A 17,350-nucleotide genomic window follows, 5' to 3' on the forward strand; every position below is an offset into this window, starting at 1 on the left:
ATCGTGGACACATCCAGCCTCCAGATTACTATTACGTCAAATTAGCTTCTGACGGCCTTAAGAGTGATTTCACTTGTGTCCACACGTGTGATGTAGCCGATATATGTTTTAATTATTTATTTAACTTGTCTTATTTTCTTAACGCATCGTACGTCAGCTATTTCAGAGGAATCTGAAACATCGCCACAATCTTCAGACCCAAAGTCACAACTTTTCATTAGAGAAACTCTGTTATTCAGTTCAAGATAGAGCGCTGCTGAAACAAAGTGAACACTGTGCTTTTAATTTGTAGACAAACTACTCAAGAGGAAGTGATTATATGATAGTGCAGCCATGATGAGGATCAGGGCCTACGACACCTGTTAAAGGTTCAGTGTGTAGAATTCAGTGACATCTAGTGGTGAAGATGCATTTGCAGCTGACGACCCCTCACCTTACCCTCCCCTTTCAAACAGGAAAGAGAACCTGTGTAAACCTTCATAAACATGGCCGTGGTAAAATTCTACATAAAAAAAAAAGATACAAATTTATTCCGAAATAAAAATATAAACATCAGACAAATTCGTGTTAGTTTCACAATCATACTTTATTTCAACAGAAATGCAGCCACACTGAAAACCAGGACAACCAACAGAGAACGATGTCTCTGTCTCGAGTTAAACTGAGATCAGCAGCTTTATGTTTTGGGTTAAAGTGTCTCTGACCCGTGAGCAGCACTGAGAACTGTGAACGTTGTACCTGTCACAGCAGCAGCGTCCTAATCTCCTGTGTGTCAATGACGTTTGACGTGTCCACTCCGACCCACAGTGAAACATGTGGGGCGACACAAGCCGGGAGGTTATTGGTCAAACGTGCAAACATGATGGAAACAACCTGTTAAAGAAAGACAGTGAAAGGTTTCCTCTTCCTGCAGAGCTGTGATTTCCACTGCAGAGAGAGACACACGAGAACCAGTAAGAGAAACCCAAGCAGGTGAGTGTAAAATCAAATGAAGAAGTAGTTTCTAAATTGAGAATCAAATATATTTTGCCTTCAAAACTAATATAATTTAAAGTGCTTCAGATCTGAAGATTTGAAAAAAAGCTTTATTGGCTTTTTTTCATTTGCATATTAGGTCACTAAAATAAAGAGTAGTGCTCCCTCGTCTTTTTGCTTCAAACAATATTGCACACTATTGTGGAGACAGTGGATAACATCTGGAAGCAGCTGATACTGGAGATGATGTAGTGATAAATAGATGAAGATATGAACAGCTTTGCTTAAATATGAGCTTCATCTGCAAACACTTTACACGTCACGGTGGAAATTCAGCCGTGACGACGATGTGAAGTGATGCAACTGAACAACAAGTGAAGAACGAGAGAAGAGTTAGTTCAGAAATGAACAGAGGCAGATCTGCAGTTTCAAGCTTTTACTTTGAAATGTAACCATCATCAGGAGAAGGAGGCAGCTCAGAAACAACATGTTGCTGCCGCTGCTGCTGCTTTTAAAGATCAGCTTAAGACGTTGATTTTCAGTCATGTTAGAAACAGGAGCTTACATCAATTAAAGAGCACAAAAAAAATGCAGATTCATCGTTTGTACGTCTCTGTTTTTACTACTTTACGCAAAAACTGTCTGTAAACTTAAGGTTAATGGGTGAGGACAGATATTTATATATATTTCCACATTTTGTAAACTTATAATCCAGAATCAGGTATATTTAAAGGACTCTATGCACATTTTGGTGCAGCTTGATTGAATTTCACCTAACTGTTAGGTCTTGGCAAAAGTGAGATTACCCTTCATAGCACTTCTGTCTGAAGACTTAAACCTCATCAATTGAATGTAAACATTAAGAGAACATTTCGCTTTAAGCTCTAGAAATGTTTTAGATTTAGTTATTCAATCAAAGAAATTACAGAAGCATCCTCCGACTCCCTCCCACTCATCAGGACCTGAATTCAGAAGGGGGCTCAGGGAGAAATTAGGGAAATGAGTCGAGTGCTCATATCAATGAACAGGTGCATGTTGGTGTGGATTTGGATGATGATGCACACGTATCTGGTCTCAAAACATGTACATGTTACATGATGATGAAGTGGCCAATCAGCCTTGGCGGAAGGTATGTGCTCTCTCGGAAAATTGCAATTAGCAAACATGCAACTACCTGTATTTTGCATTAACTCTTATATCTAGTCTACTTATCGCTGGATTTCCTTCTCTCAATTCAAGTAGTGTATCAATGCATTGCAAGAAAAACGGATTCATCTTTGCCATTCAGGGACAACATGGAACAACACGGCCCCTTTGGCTGCATGTTGTTCCTGATGTGTGATGCAGCTGAATAATCCGTGAGTCTCACAGTGAATCACAGACCAGTGTTCGAATTGATCCGAGTTGGTTCGGAGAGTTTCCAGCTCAGTTGAGGTTGTTTTGTTACAGCGTCAGCACGACTGATTGTCTCGACTGCTAAACTGAGCAGGGACATTGATTAGGAGACTGGGAGGGGGGTGGGATACAGCGCTGGAATAGAAAGATGGAACTGCACCGCTCTCCCTGGCATGGGCCTGCCTTTGGCCTGTGGGCATCCACATCTCTCTCTCTCTCTCACACACACACACAACAAACACACACACACGTCCAAGAATTAAACACTGGCAGCCAGAGGTGTCTAGAGACGCACATACAGACACACACATGTACACACAGACAGATAAACACACACACACACACACACAGCAGGCAACATTGATTTCCTGTTTGGCATTACTAAGCAGTGAGTGACACAGCTGAGGCGATTGGGCTTCTCCCTGGACAACAGTGCACACAAACAAACTATGCTATGTATTCCACCGCCCTCCCCCCACCCTCCTTCCTCTCTTATACACACATTCACAAGATTTTATAGACAAACAGTCACAACTATTGCCAGAACCAGTTTATCTTGATCACAGCCGCCCTCACCAGTTTATCACGACATCTCTTAATCTCGTCTCTCTCCTGCCGCTCCGTCTTATTGTCTCTCGCTGTGCGTCTTCGTCCTCATCCTCTCAATGTATCTTTCTGTCTCCGTATCTGTTTCATTAAAATAAATTAGGGGGTTTGTTTTTACATTTTTATTCTTTCTATTGGCTTCCCGGAGCCGTGCAGACTGCCTGAATGCTTTGGCACAATGTTGAGCCGCACAACAGGTAAACATGTTTTTTTATCAGCCGCATGGATCCACGCTCGGAAACAAACAGGCACATTCAACAAACACTCTCACACAAAAGCCTCTCCCTATTTCCAGGGTAATCTAGAGTAAGACTTTTTTTTGGGAGGGGGGAACTGGATCAATGTGGACTCGCAAAAAAACTCATTTTGTGAGAGCTACCAAAACAACACTTACACACTTCCATGCCCTTTGGTGCAGCCTTCAAAGTGTGTGTGTGTTTGTGTTTGTGTGAACTGATGCGTGTGCTCGCACCGAGTTTTTGTCTCTTTGAGTTTTGCCAGACTTCCTTTACGTGTGCGTGTCCGGATGTGTGTGATGCGTGTGTGTCCCTCTCTCTCTCTCTCTGTCTCTCTCTGTCTATGTAGGGTGCATTATCGGACGCAGTAGACCGGACAGTGCCAGAGGCGTACACCAAGCGGTCACGCGGCGTGACAGAGAAGAGAGCAGAGCTGCTGTCAGAAGGCCTTTTTAACACACTGCTGCTCTCCGATAGGCGACATCTCGGGAGCGTTTGACTGCAGAACGGCCTCCGCGCAGGAGAGATAAACTCCATTCTACAAAAGTCCCAGAGAAACACCTGTAAAGCCCCGAAGGCTCCCTACCTAAAAATAACCCACTAATACGTTTGATGTTCCCAAAGAGATGTGCAGGAGAGCGAGAGGAGGAGAGAGACAGGGGAATGGGTGGGGGGGGGGGAACGACATCAGCTCACACACACACACATAGGCACACACCAGGCAGCAGCTTCACACATCTAATGAGTTCCCGTTAGCTGATGTTTCCGTGTGTGAGTCATTAAAGGAGATAGTTCAAAGATTAGTTATTTAATTGACTCGGAAAAAAAAGTTCTCGTAAAAACATCAATTAGGAAATTTTTCTTCGACTTTTCCAAATTTTGTTGCATCAAATTGTGATGTCTTGAAACGAGGCAGCGGATGTAACCAACTCTAAAAGTTCTCAGCACTTTCAGAACAAATTTATTTTGACTGGAAACAAGTGGACGTTTCCTCACATCGCCCGCAGATTTGTTTTCCTGGTGCGATTGTCCACTAAAGCACTTAAACACCCGGGAGGATAGACAAGCTTGTTTGCACGCTGCTCCTGCTTCTCCTCACTGTGTTCCATCTAAAAAATGCACAAAGCAAAATACCACACGCTTTGGAGTGTGAGCACATCGTGTGAGTGTGAGTGAGCCTATTTGTACCTGAGCTCACTTTAAGTGTGTGAGTGTTTCAATACCTGCTCTTTTCTACATTATGAAAGCCGGCTCCTCACTTGTGTACTGTCGGTCCGTAATATATCTCGGCCACCGGTGTGATATTGATTTTTAAGTTTTTTATAGGACCATGTTTTCCCTCTGGGATGCATTTACACAGAAGGTCCTTCAACCCCTTTGCTCATATGTGGAGGTGAAGTTCAGCTGAACAGAAACATGCATGCAGCTGCGGAGTGGATCTTCTCTCCACTTTGCCCCCCCCTCCTCTCTTTCTCATCTCTCACACACATATTTGCACAAACACATTTCCATTTTTGCAGTGACGGCTCGAGGGAGCTTTGACAATTTTTCTTTTCAGTCTCTGGCACCTTATTACACTTCCAGTGTTATTGTACTTTTGTCCTTTCTCTTCTTTCTTTCTCACTTCTTGTTTTTTTTCCCCCTCCATCTTCGCCGTGGGCCTTCCATTACACGGCAAAGGTCGTGTCCATGTCACCTCGGTGCTTGGAAACCGAACGCTCCTGTGTGTCAGAGGCCACAGCTGTGTGTGGACAAGTGAACTTAGACTTTAAAATGTGGTAATGGCCAGCGGGTTTTAGAAAACAAAACAAAAGAAAATAAAGGCTGACTCCCTCTGAATGATAATACTCTTTTTTGCTTTTGCAGAAGCAGCATTCATGAGCATGTGCAAAACTAGTAAACTGGACATTTCTTCTTCCTGAAAACTGCCTTTAGGACTGAGGATTGTCGTGGAGATACAATCCTGCTACAAACTACCTTTCTATCGATCAGGCTAGAGATGTGAAAGCTCATTTAGAAATGGTAATGTCAGCAGTCGCGGTACCAATGTCACCGGCACACGCAGTCCATGAACGGTCCATATGGGTTCATCGGCTTGCTCGGTGTTTGTTCCTTTGACACTCAAGAGGTAAAACAATCTCACTGTTACCATGGCGAGGGGAAGAAGGGCATGAATACCGATGTCAGATTGATTCCAGTTTTAGCTTTTGATGGGTGGATTTAGCTCCTCAGGGAATCTTTGGCTTGGGTAGGCATGATCGGCTCAAAGAGATCAGGAGCTTTCCTGACCCTGGGTCTCTGAGCGTCCCCTGGTCCGGCTCCTCCGGGGGGGGGTCGCTGATCCGCGGATCCCTGCAAGGGTCCGAGGCTCTGCGAGGCTGAAGCAGTGAAGTGCGACGGAGGCTTGGAGCCGGCACCTGGGGTCCGGCGCTGAAGCAGGGAAGGCCTCTAGACGGAGGGGGCAGCTGCTTGGTTCGGTTCGCCAGAGGCCCCAAGGAAGACCCTGGCTTCAGAGAGGCGAAGCCAACGGCGCCCCCTGGCTTGAGTGCAGGGAGAGACACGCGCTTGTAAAGACGAGGAGGCTGCAGCAGGCGAGGGTAAGCAGGACCAGCAGATCTAGGAGCGACGGAGTCCTGCAGCAGCACAGCGGGGGGTCTTCCTTCATGCTGCCCAGAAGACAGAGCTGCTGATGTTGGACTGTCTCCAGCAGTTCCCCCCCGCGGAGCCCCAGAGCCCGGAAAGTGGAGGTGGTTGCTGAGGAGCCCGTTTGGGAATGCAGGGCGAGTCACATCTGCTGTAAGGCCTTCAAGGCGACGATCAGCATCTACACAGGTTCCTTCCACTGATCTGCTCCTTGTGAGATCACTGTGGCCCTCGGTGGGGGGAGTTTTTACTAGTCTTCCCTGGTGGAGTTGCTCGTTGTGGCAGTGGTTGAAAGGCTGTAGTATTTGAGGCTGCAGAAGAGAAAAGAGAAATATCAATAGGAATTTTTGAAAAAACTTGGTATAAAAGAGTCATGGAGCAGACAGTGGATAATGAGTGAGGACTCAGTTGTTTTTATCATGTTCAAGAAATGGATGGTTTTTAAAATTCCCCTTTCCCCCCCCCCTTTGGCTCTCTGATCCCAATGGAAGCCACGCGTTTGAATATTTCGCAGCTCTGACGGAAATTCTAAATCAAAAAGGCACACTAAAAATTCGGCCTTTCTTTGGCTTGTTTATTTACTCTGTAATATCACAGCCTGTTTCCACAGCCAGGCGCGGAAGTACTAGAGCTAGACTGGGAGAAGGAAATTCACTGAAGATTCACTTACTGTACAAAGAAAACAAAAACACGCAGAGGAGAATAACCTTGTGATGTGAATGGCTTGAAATTGTGAAGTCTTTGAGTCATTTTGTGATCACTGCTGCAGAGGAGCTAAAAAAACATCCTGAGAACATATTGAGCAGTTAACCGTGGTGGCCTCCCCCACCCACCCCCCACCCCCCTTCTGGGACTCACACAGTAAACACAAACCAACAGACACCTGCAGAGTCAAATGAAATCCTTTAGTAACTTTGCACCCAAACCTCTGTGACAGTGTACTGTTTACCACTCAATAAATCGTATATTATAGTATAGATATGTTAGTATCAGCGTTTGTTTTAATATTGGTATTGGATTTTTCTTACTCCCTAATATCGGTCTGGCTCTATATATAGTATAGTATAGGATATTATTAAACTATAGTATAGTGCCTGATTATAACTTTTCAACATAGCCCTTTTCTACCATATTTCCAGAAAAACAGCAAATACTAGGCAAAAAGGAAGTATTATTATTAGTTCACCCAACGAGTAGAGCCACTCAGATCAGGAAAGAGTTACTATTGAGCTTCAATTTTCTGAACACTTAATGAGCTCACGACTATAAAAAAATATAAACTTAAACACAAAAAACATATACTGGTACTTTCTATGTGAGCCTGCATATACTCAGACTCACTGCAGCACAATGATTGTGTCCCTGTCTGTTTTCACTCATCAGAAATCACAGGAAGCGCTGTTTTCTCTCAATGTCCTTTGATCAGAAAGGAACCATCTAAAGCTACTGGAAAGCATGAACTTAGTTTCATCAGAAACAGGCCAACTGTGAGCGTCGAAGGATCTCAGAGGATGTGAGATAAGTAAGCTGTGCGGGTCAGGCGGTTCAGCCCGTTTCCCCCATCAGTCCTTTGCACTGAGGGTGGGAGTAAATGTCCGAGGCCACAGCTCCATCTCCTGGTCCCCTGCCACAGTGCGTCCACCGTCCTGTTATAAAAAAACCTAGTCCACCTCTAACTGCTTGTTGTTGTTGACTGTTTCTCGTGGAGGAATATAATGTTTTCACATTTCAAAGTTTATAATTTGAAAAACTCCTGATTAAAGAATGCTTTTGTTGCTTCTTACAAAAGCTCTGATTAGTCCGTCTCTCCAACCACGAGTGTGTTATTAAGTCTTTTTGTCTTTCAGCTTTAAAATACAGCGTCTCTCAATTGTTTTGTGATTCAATCTGAGAGAGAGTGAGCACTCCCGACTGATTCCCACCGCTTTGGAACAAAAACACCAAAATTACACTTAATGTGCCTGAAGTAAATCATCAGAATTATTAAGAATATGATATTATTTCCTGTTTTGTTCCCGTCTTTTTCAGACTTTGCCAAATATGGCGGTGGAGGGAAATGTCAAATACTAACTATGAAAACTAAAATATGCGCAATTTTCAATTAATTGCCATGTTTGCATTGAGTGCGTAGGAGGCTCAGCTCTGTCAGAGACCAAGACGTGCAATATCTATACGGACACACTTATTTCCATAATTATTTCCATCTTCAACTGTCTTCTGCAGACACTAATAACGAGCAACAATCATTTTCAGCCCTTCAATGTGCTGCCAAGGAGTAAATATCTGGGATGATAGCTATCACTGTCACCGAGGGACGTGCCAAACGGAGACACCTGGGAGACGTCAGCAGGCCGCGTGAAAGAATGGTATGCGATTAGAAAAGCAACATGCGCCATATGAATATTTTATAGATTTATCTGGCATTGATTATGCTGATAACATGTACATCCCAGTAATGTCTGCCAGACGACAAAAGGACTGTTGCACAAGTGCTACACAACGAGAGAGGCAATGCGGTTGCACTCCATTTCAAAGCTATGGATTAGACTTCATGCTATCGTTTAATATGGTGGTTGTGGAAGTGGTAATTCAGTGCGCGTCTCAGCTGAGGTAGTGAGATTACTTAGATTTGTCTTGTGCTCGGTTTTTAACTGCCTTCAATAGTCGAGTTGAAATGAAGGCAATTGCTGACAGCAGTGATATGCATCCACATCCCACATCACAAGGTTATTCTTAAACATTATTCCTTTGGATACACTTAAACTATATCTTTCAAGGGGAAGACTGAAAGATATAAAGCACCTGTTCAACGTATAGAAAACAAATACACATGAGAGAGATTTGCCAAAGCATGCATAATGACTCTTTTCTACATAATGTGAGAGAAGGGAGCAAATGAAAAAAAATTTAAAACCGTAAAAGAAATGCACAAACACAACGCGGAAAAAAAAAATGAAATTCAGAAAACTCTCATTAATCACAATCGAACCAAAGAACCAAGAAGGAAAATACAAACGTGAAAAACTGAAAACGCGACGCAGAGCATGCAGATGGTGTCCAGGTGTTCATGCTTCTCTCGTGCCACACGCATGTCGACTTCATGTTAAAGAAAGGGTTACTGTACCACGCTGTGTCAGTGAAGTACTGCACTAGGCGCTCCACTCCTTGCCACAGGCATTTTGTGTGTGGGGGGGAAGCAAAGGTGGAAGAAGGAGAACATGGGAGATTGATTTTTTTTTTTTCCAGTGTGCATTGAGACGAGATGAAGATGGGAGAAGGGTTAGAGGACAGAGAGAGAGGGTGGATAGGGGTGGGGTGGAGAGCGAGAGAGAGAGAGAGAGAGGGAGAGAGGGAGAGAGAGAGAGAGAGAGAGAGATAGAGAGAGAGAGAGAGTGTCGGAGTGGGGACGACATATCCCCTCGGCAAACAAACAAACACAGTTTAATGCAAAATATAATTTCCTCTGCCTCCATTCGGTGAGATCTGTGTGAAGAGTCCAATTTAAAGTCCAATTCCAGAACTGGCAATTTCTATGTTCTATTCTAAAGAGCCTTATTACTGGCAAGAACTTGCTGCTGGTTTGTTTACAGACGGAGCTCCCAGCGGGAGGTCAGAGCATTAGTGGTTTATCCAGAGAAACAAAAATACACTTGTTTCCCTCCCATGTGTTGTTTCTCGCCTTGTATCGAAATATGACTGCAACTGTGTTTTAGTGTCATTACCTCTGTGCTCATACTTCTCTACCTCCCACTGCAAAGACCTTTGTTTCTTGCTGTGTGTTTTGTTTAATTGGATTATGCTATCTACTGGCAGGACTGAATGCTGGGATTGTTTTCACGTATTTTTGTCTTTAAACACACATGAACTTGATATTGAAATAATCTGATACTTTTGCTTTTCCACCTTCCTCCTTGATACAAAGCCGCACCCCCACCGGGGATGATCAAAGAAGCACAGCAGGGGTTCCGCTTTTTGTTTGTTTCTTTCCCTTCTATTTTCTGAGGTCTGTTCACTGACTGTCGTTCCCTATACGTGCCCCCCCCTACATGCTCCCTGATCAGCACAGCAACACACACAGGCTTTGTGGTGGGACTGGAATGAGATGAGGTGATGTTGTTGTGACTGCAGTCCAACATTCCAAGTCAAACTGGTTTAGTCGACTTAAAAATATCTTTTTGTATCCAGAGCAAAGATCGTGCTGTGGTCTTGTGTGCTGTTAGTTCAAGAGAAGAAGATACAGCCTCTGATGGAGAGAATATTATATTTCTTACTTTCAATATATGCCGTGAAAGTGATGGTTATAAATAAAAAAATGTCTGCAGGTTTGACAACATCTGCAAAGTTATCTTGCAACTGAATTGAGTTTTCTGTCTGCAGCAGAGGAAAATAAGTAAGACTGAAGTTTTTAATAGAGCGAAGAAGTAAAATTATCTTTTTCCAAATTAATCTAAAAGTTTACAGTACATTCAGCACAAATGGTCCTGTAATTGCACAGTGGGAAAAAAAAGAAAACAGTAACCGGGACAAAGATACCTCAGTGGTTTCGAGGGTTTTAATTGGAGAAAAGAGAGATTTTCAGTTGTTTTCTCGGGCGATCTACAGACCCCCAGATAGTTAATGTTATGAAAAGAGGGCGAAGAGGCTGCAAAAGATGTTAGTGACTCACTCTGTCTGCGTTGGGGCATGCTGGTATGGGTCAAACCCTGGTGCTGTGCGTGCCACGTGGACAGCAAGGGGGTGGGCAGCACACCCTACGCAGAGAGAAAAACACAGAGGACAAAAGGCATGACGCACCAGAACACACACATACACACACACAGACACAGACACACACACACACACAGACACAAGCTCACGAAGGAAAACATAAGTATTGTACATATTGTTAGTGAGTGTAGAAAATACCAATTACAGCACACAAATACAAACACAGGCAGACAGATGTGTATACTGACACACACGAACACGCACACACACACATACATACACGGACACACACACACACACACACACACACACACACACACACACACACACACACACACACACACACACACACACACACACACACACACACACACACACACACACACACACACACACACACACACACACACACACACATACACACACACAATGTCAGTGTTATCATCATTCCTTTAGGTTTGTTGCAAAGTTCTCCGACTACAAATAGACTGAAGAGGTGAAAATAGGATGAAAGTGAGAAACACACATTCACACATCGACGTCTATATAAGTTGCTCAACACACGGCTATATGAGTCTGTTGCTGACAGGAAACTGTTAAGTATCCAAGGACAAGCATGAAGATAGACATTGATGTTCACTCCTTCTGTCGTTGTAATGTTAATTAAGCTTATAAAATCCAGGAGATTATTTTCTCACTTTGTTTAAAACCATATGACGATCAACTCATTACCCTGTGAAAGCTTCCAATTATCGTCACGGGCTTTCCCCCCCGGTCACACTGGAAACCACTAGCATCCACTCCCTCCATCTATCTTTTATAATACCTAAATCCATTTTAGACCACTCCACCTTAGACACGGCAAAAAAAAAAGTATTTCCAGGTGAGCGAACCAAGTTAACAGCATTGCCACAGAACTTTTACACCCATCAACCTGGAAGCTGACAGGACCAGTTCTATAAGCCTTGAGAGGAGGTGGAAGGATTTTTCATTAAGCTGTGACACCGCTGTGAATCTAATGCATAAATACTTAATATAGTTTTTCTCTTTAGATAAAGTTTACATTTGTCTTAGGTTTCCCAAAGAGACAAGATGATAGCTTGGCACTTATAGTATAATTAATTACAGAATGTGATAAATCCATAGGCGTTTATTCGCCCTGCGTGGTGAGTTCACAACGTGACAGCTGGGATCACTGCTTGTGTGGCTCACTGTGACGGGTACATTATATTTCTGCTTTCTACATGCTATACTTTCTGTTGTGTGCAAAAAACATTTTTCAACCAGCATCTATGATTCTGCACACAGACACAGACCAAAAAAATTGAGGGTATACGTCAATTACAATTTTCTCAACCACTAAGAGTTGGGCTGTATGACCTAAACTGTAGCCGGGGGAGCCGTCAGGTTGCCCATCATAAGTCTAAGGAAAGAACCGAACTTGAACGCCACCAGGGGGAGATCAAGACACTCTGGCCTCACTTCTGGGAAGCTGTCAAGTCATCCATCTTTATATACAGTCCATGGAAAGAACACAAGTCTTGATAGGGCATCTTTGTTGAGGTTAAGCCAAGTAAAGGTCCCTGGCCCCCAGTTGGAGAGTCAGGGTTAAGGGTCGGCAGGGTCATCACATTAAACAGACAGATAACTTGTGAAAACTCTACTCTACTCCCTTATCTGTGGAGAGAGCGGCCTCTCAAACTGAACATTATTGAATAAGAAAGCAGCACTGAATCTGTCAGAGGGCAAAGGAAGGGAGCTACTTCCCAGTCGGTTCGGACCAGACTATTTTAAAGCCCTCCTAGTGAGAGTGCTGGAGGGGAGAGGAATGAGCTCCCCTGATCTGCTCTCTTCCATGTCCTCCCTTCAACATCAACAACTGCTCCGGCGGGAGGTCTCGGCAGAAGCCTCCCGTCGAGGCTTCATTTGCGGCGAGGAAAACTTTCAGCGATGAGAACAAGAGGGGATGTTGGAAGGCTCTCAAATGATCCTGACAGAGTTTGGCAGCTGAATTAGACCTCCACAGCATCTTGGCCTGTCAATGTTTCACCATTTTCCATCGCTGTAAAGACTCTCCAATGAGCGGCCCCCCGAGCTTCACAAGGGCAGGGGAGACACAGATCGTGAAAATATACAAGGATTTTTCATATTCTATAAATTTCATCAGAACTTCTTTCATTTCTCAACCACCGCACGGAGACCCTGGGTTCAAAGGCTGTTATCAGCACTTCCTGCTTGAAGTTGTGAGTGCAGCGATGGTTCTCTGCCCCATTGCTGCACTCACAACTCCTGGTTAGTCGGGCCAAACACACCCACACTGCACATCCTCCTGGTAAAACTCAAGAATTACTGGAGGTCCAATCGCCTGTATACTGTCCTAGTGAGCGGTGAGAACAACTGCAGTGGAAACTGAATTTGAAGGAAACAGGTGCAAAAGTCCTTGAGAATGAATTCAATATATTATTTTCTTAAGAAGCAGAATCCTTTTCAATCTAAAAGCAAAAGGCCTCATGATTTAATCGATATTAAGCACTTTCAGATTCCAATGTCATTGCATTAATAGGTGAGTTTGTGTTTATCACATAAGCGAATTTAGGACGAGACAGTGATTTTTTGAAGTGAGAATAACCGTACATTGCTGTGTTGAGTGTTCATCTGTACCTTCACAGTTTAGACTAATCACTCTCATTTTGATGGCAAAAACTCAAGAGCTACAATTGAAAGAGAGACCAGAATGGGTGATATGGCTCCACTTTCTCCCATTGTACACATTGTACAAAAAAAATATAAGGCTAAAATACCCAGGGTTCTGGTCATTTGGAACCAGAATCTGAACAAAATTGATTGTATATGGATCCTGCTGATAAACACTCTCTACCAACTGTGAGTCAGTCTTTCTTCTTCTTTGGTTTAAATGGCAGGCTAAAAACTGTCATGTCATCCATCTTCATATAATGTCTGTATGTCAAAAAAAGGTTCAATAAAAAAGATGGGTGTCAGTTTTAAGCGCTTAAAAGAAACTTAAATTCAGCACATAACCCATAATCAACAGAATAATGTCGTGTTTCAGATACAATTCTCCTTAAAGGAATTATTTACCATATCAAAAGTGGCATGCTCACTCGAAGCCCTAATTATAGTAAAATGCACTCTCAGGATGAGTTAAACTATCACGTCTGTGCAGACTCGGTCCCAAAAGCAGATGGCAAAACTTGGCGAAGCAGGACAACGATTTAAAAAGTCATGTAAAAGTTGTTCTTTGTGATCCCACAAGGTTTTCAGCAGTGTTTAGAGGAAGGCACGATGCTGTACTCCTAAAACGGCCTCGCTCTGCTTGAATCCCCCCTAATCCACCACGAGGAGCTTCTCCGGGCTGCCAGCAGCTAATACCTCAGGTCTGGCCAGGACGTCTTACTTCACTGAGTTTGGCAAACTAAATCCTCACCTGTCCACGATGACTCTGCAGTGTGAGTGAGCATTAATGAGCGCGCATGTGCACATGTGTGTGAGTGAGGGATGTTGTATCTGTGATGCAACACAGGGCAGACACAAGGTTGAGATGTGGGTGGAGAGGTAATGTCAGGATCTGAGAGAAAGAAAACCAGCAGCTTAACACTGATCACTAACCCCGCTCCATCCTCCCTGTCTCTCTCTCTCACTGCGACAGAAAATGGATCTAATTGCAACTTAGGTGAGAAGGAGCGAGGAAACGTCAAAGAAAGAATGACCGAGATAAAAAATCACTGCGAAACAAAGGTATCGCTGGAGCAAGACTGAAAAGAAAGCAGAGTGAGAGAGCAGGAGCGGGAGGAGAAGAGGAGATTAAAAAGAGGATGTTCCAAAGGCATGGAGGGAGTGGGAGTGTAATTACCCTCTCTGTCTGCCACTGATGAAACACTGCCTATTGTGTTGCCATTGTTTCACCGCTGCTGCTCATCTGCGTGTTTGTTTATCTGGGTTATTAACAAGGTCGCCTCCTCAGTCCTCAGTCTGCTGCACTCAATGATCATTCTCACTGTGTGGGCCCGCACAGATACATGTGACACACACACACACACACGCACACACACACACACATACACACAGACAAGCATGCGAACATATGCAGATAATCACTCCTTCTCTAACACACGTTTGCACAGCTTTCTGAAATTACCCAAATCGTCCTCACACTCATGTTTTATTCGTTTGCAAAATGAAGAGGAGGCACAGCAAACATTTCCACTGCTGCGTCTGCTCTGACGGAACATTTTCAGGGAAACTTTTACTTTTCTACAAGCGACATTTAGGTTGTTTCTTTTGTCACACATCTCATCGTGCTACTTGCTGTAACAAGTACAGTGCTTCCCATTATTTATCTCCTCCATATTCTAATTTGCATTTTGAACCAAAACAATTTCACACTTCTCACAATAACATACCATATATCCAACTTGGAGTTTTGACCCGTTTCTGCATTGTTTAGTCTTGTGCCGTGCTATTTATGGCACTATTTACCGCATGTTCGCTTACATCGATAAGGTTTTACTGTCCACGCAGACAGTCAGACCCCAGCGTAGATTGCATTCATTTTGTGGGAAACGCTACATGATACTTATCTGCACCTCGACAGTCATAGACCTTTCATTTTAGCACTAATTTGGATTCAAAGTTGGATCGTGTGCAGAATAAAAAGGGGGAGTGGGAGGAACTGGTGCCCAAAGCAGTTGGTTATAGGAAGTGTTGCCAAAGTCTTTGTACAAACTGAGAGAAGTTTGGAGAAGAGCACGTCTCCACAAATAGTCAAGTTGGATAAGAAAGCAGCCTACAAAGCAAAAGCCCACATTTGGTTCCTATGAGAAAAAATATAGGAATAGATGAATACATCAACTGGTTAAGATGTCAAATTTACTGCACGCTGGAAAAGTAAATGTATTTAAATACATTTAAATACCCATATCCGAAGGTCAGTTTTGTTATACTCTTAATCTGAGTTCAAAGCCCAATGAGATTTTTCTGATGTCTGTCTTCAGACGTTGGTCGGACTCTCGATCTCCCAAGACCGTGGCCAACGCTTTACCCTCCAGGCTGCTGATAAGCCAACTTGATATCGGCTATAAAAAGCTATGAAAAGATTTTAACTTCTGACCTGTTACATGAAAATGACACGAGCTTAGTGCTCAAAAGTGCTATCAGAGAGCGAGCTGCTCCAGGACTCTGGGACAGCAGAGCCTTAATTGTCAGGGGACTATCTGACAATTAAATCAAAAGAAAAGGCGATCTTCGCTGAGAAATGCAGAAAAAAATCTGAGAGGATAACATCAAATCATGTGTGTGTGTGTATGTGTTTGTGTGTGTGTGTGCGTGTGTGTGTGTGTGTGTGCGTGTGTGTGCGTGTGTAAGGAAGGGAACTGACAGACAATGAATTTTTGAGTGGAGAAAAAGAAAAGAAATGAAAAGGGTTAGACAAAGAATACTGAAGCCACTGAGGCAAACTAAAAAAAGGACATTGGAAGATTGTGTGGGAAAATACGACAGGTAAAAGCAAAGCATTGTGTGAGGATCACTGTGAACTGAAGCTTGCTCAAGGTGCAAAACCTGTCAGCGAGGGAGAACGAGCTTTGATACCAATCCAAATAAGTAAGAGAGACACAGAGAGAAACATCCCTTTCTCTCGGCTATTTGTTTACTCTGAGCGCTCATTTTCGTGTTGCCTTGTCAAAAAACACGACGCAAATCTCACATCTAACCTTTCAGAGGAGCAGCGCATTCTGAAAAGTTAAAATGTCACTAACATAATGCGATTCCCCACCTCCACCACCTCCACCACCCTGCAGAACACAGAGCAACAAATGGTGTTCGGCAGTGGTGATGACATTATAATGTAGATTAAACGAGAGAGAGACGTCTAAAAGTCTAAAAGTCACAGTTTTCTGAAGAACTGAGGGGAAAACACAATCTCTCTCTCTTGCTGTGTTTTAGTGTTTTTTAGTGTGTTATTCTACACCAGCTACTCCAGGTCACAGACAGACGTTCCCACCATGGAGATGATTCCCACCGAGTACAGCCAGCGCTGCTTTCATAGTTTCCATGGCAACTGTTAAGTAACATGCTCCTGTGGTAAGCAGGCCGACTACTTACACCTATACTTTTGTGTTCACCACCCTACAGCTGCACCTTGTTTCTTTTATTTATTGTCCCAAATAAATAGATAAGCAATACAACAGGAAATCCCTTTGGTATAATGTTCTTATTATTGTCTCTTTATAATCTTCTTATACTTCTTATGTCTGCGTCTCTTTGTGTGTGTGTCACTCTGTGGAGCTGAAAGCGGGTCAATTAGGTGAGTGTTTACTAGGCACCTTGCCTGTGGCACTACAGCTATGAGAATCAATACTTGACTGCCACACAGCACGCTCTCGTGGCACGATACTGAACCCACTGAACACCTATCATTTGTTCACCTTTCTCTCTCTCTCTCTCTCTCTGTCTGATTTCTTACCCCCTGTGAATCTTCCTCTCTTGTCCTCCCCCACATCCTCTTTCTCTCTCCATCAGTCAAAGGTGAGGAGACGGAGCCTCACATCTCTCCTCTCATGTGAGATCTGGGTCTGGAGAGAGTGAGACGGAGTGACAAGCCCACTAACAAGCTAATGAACTGCGCGCTGCAGAGAGGCCGGCGTGCAGTCGTCTGACACTTCACACACGCTTGCCAGACAGAGAGGCAGAAAATAAATGGTATAGAGACTGACTAGATTACAGTAAGTGGAGTGACTCTGCAGAATGCTGCGCATGCTCAGCAGTTTGTC

General features: G+C 43.6%; 1 protein-coding gene across 2 annotated transcripts in view; it reads right to left on the reverse strand.

The window, feature by feature from the left end:
• Window positions 1-567: 567 nt before the first annotated feature.
• Window positions 568-17,350, reverse strand: part of ccser2a (coiled-coil serine-rich protein 2a) — a 55,432-nt gene continuing 38,649 nt past the window's right edge. Inside the window, exons 10-11 of one of the 2 annotated variants that reach the window (XM_061087234.1) lie at window positions 10,522-10,606; window positions 6,011-6,166 (exon numbers count right to left, since the gene is read on the reverse strand). In XM_061087234.1, the coding sequence (XP_060943217.1) occupies window positions 6,075-6,166; window positions 10,522-10,606 (177 nt within the window). In that variant the 3' untranslated portion in view covers window positions 6,011-6,074. Of the gene's footprint in view, window positions 6,167-10,521; window positions 10,607-17,350 lie in introns of both variants that reach the window. The other variant, XM_061087233.1, reaches the window with a different exon arrangement.

The sequence above is a fragment of the Limanda limanda genome, chromosome 15, assembly GCF_963576545.1.
Source record: "Limanda limanda chromosome 15, fLimLim1.1, whole genome shotgun sequence".
Classification (NCBI taxonomy): Eukaryota; Metazoa; Chordata; class Actinopteri; order Pleuronectiformes; family Pleuronectidae; genus Limanda; species Limanda limanda.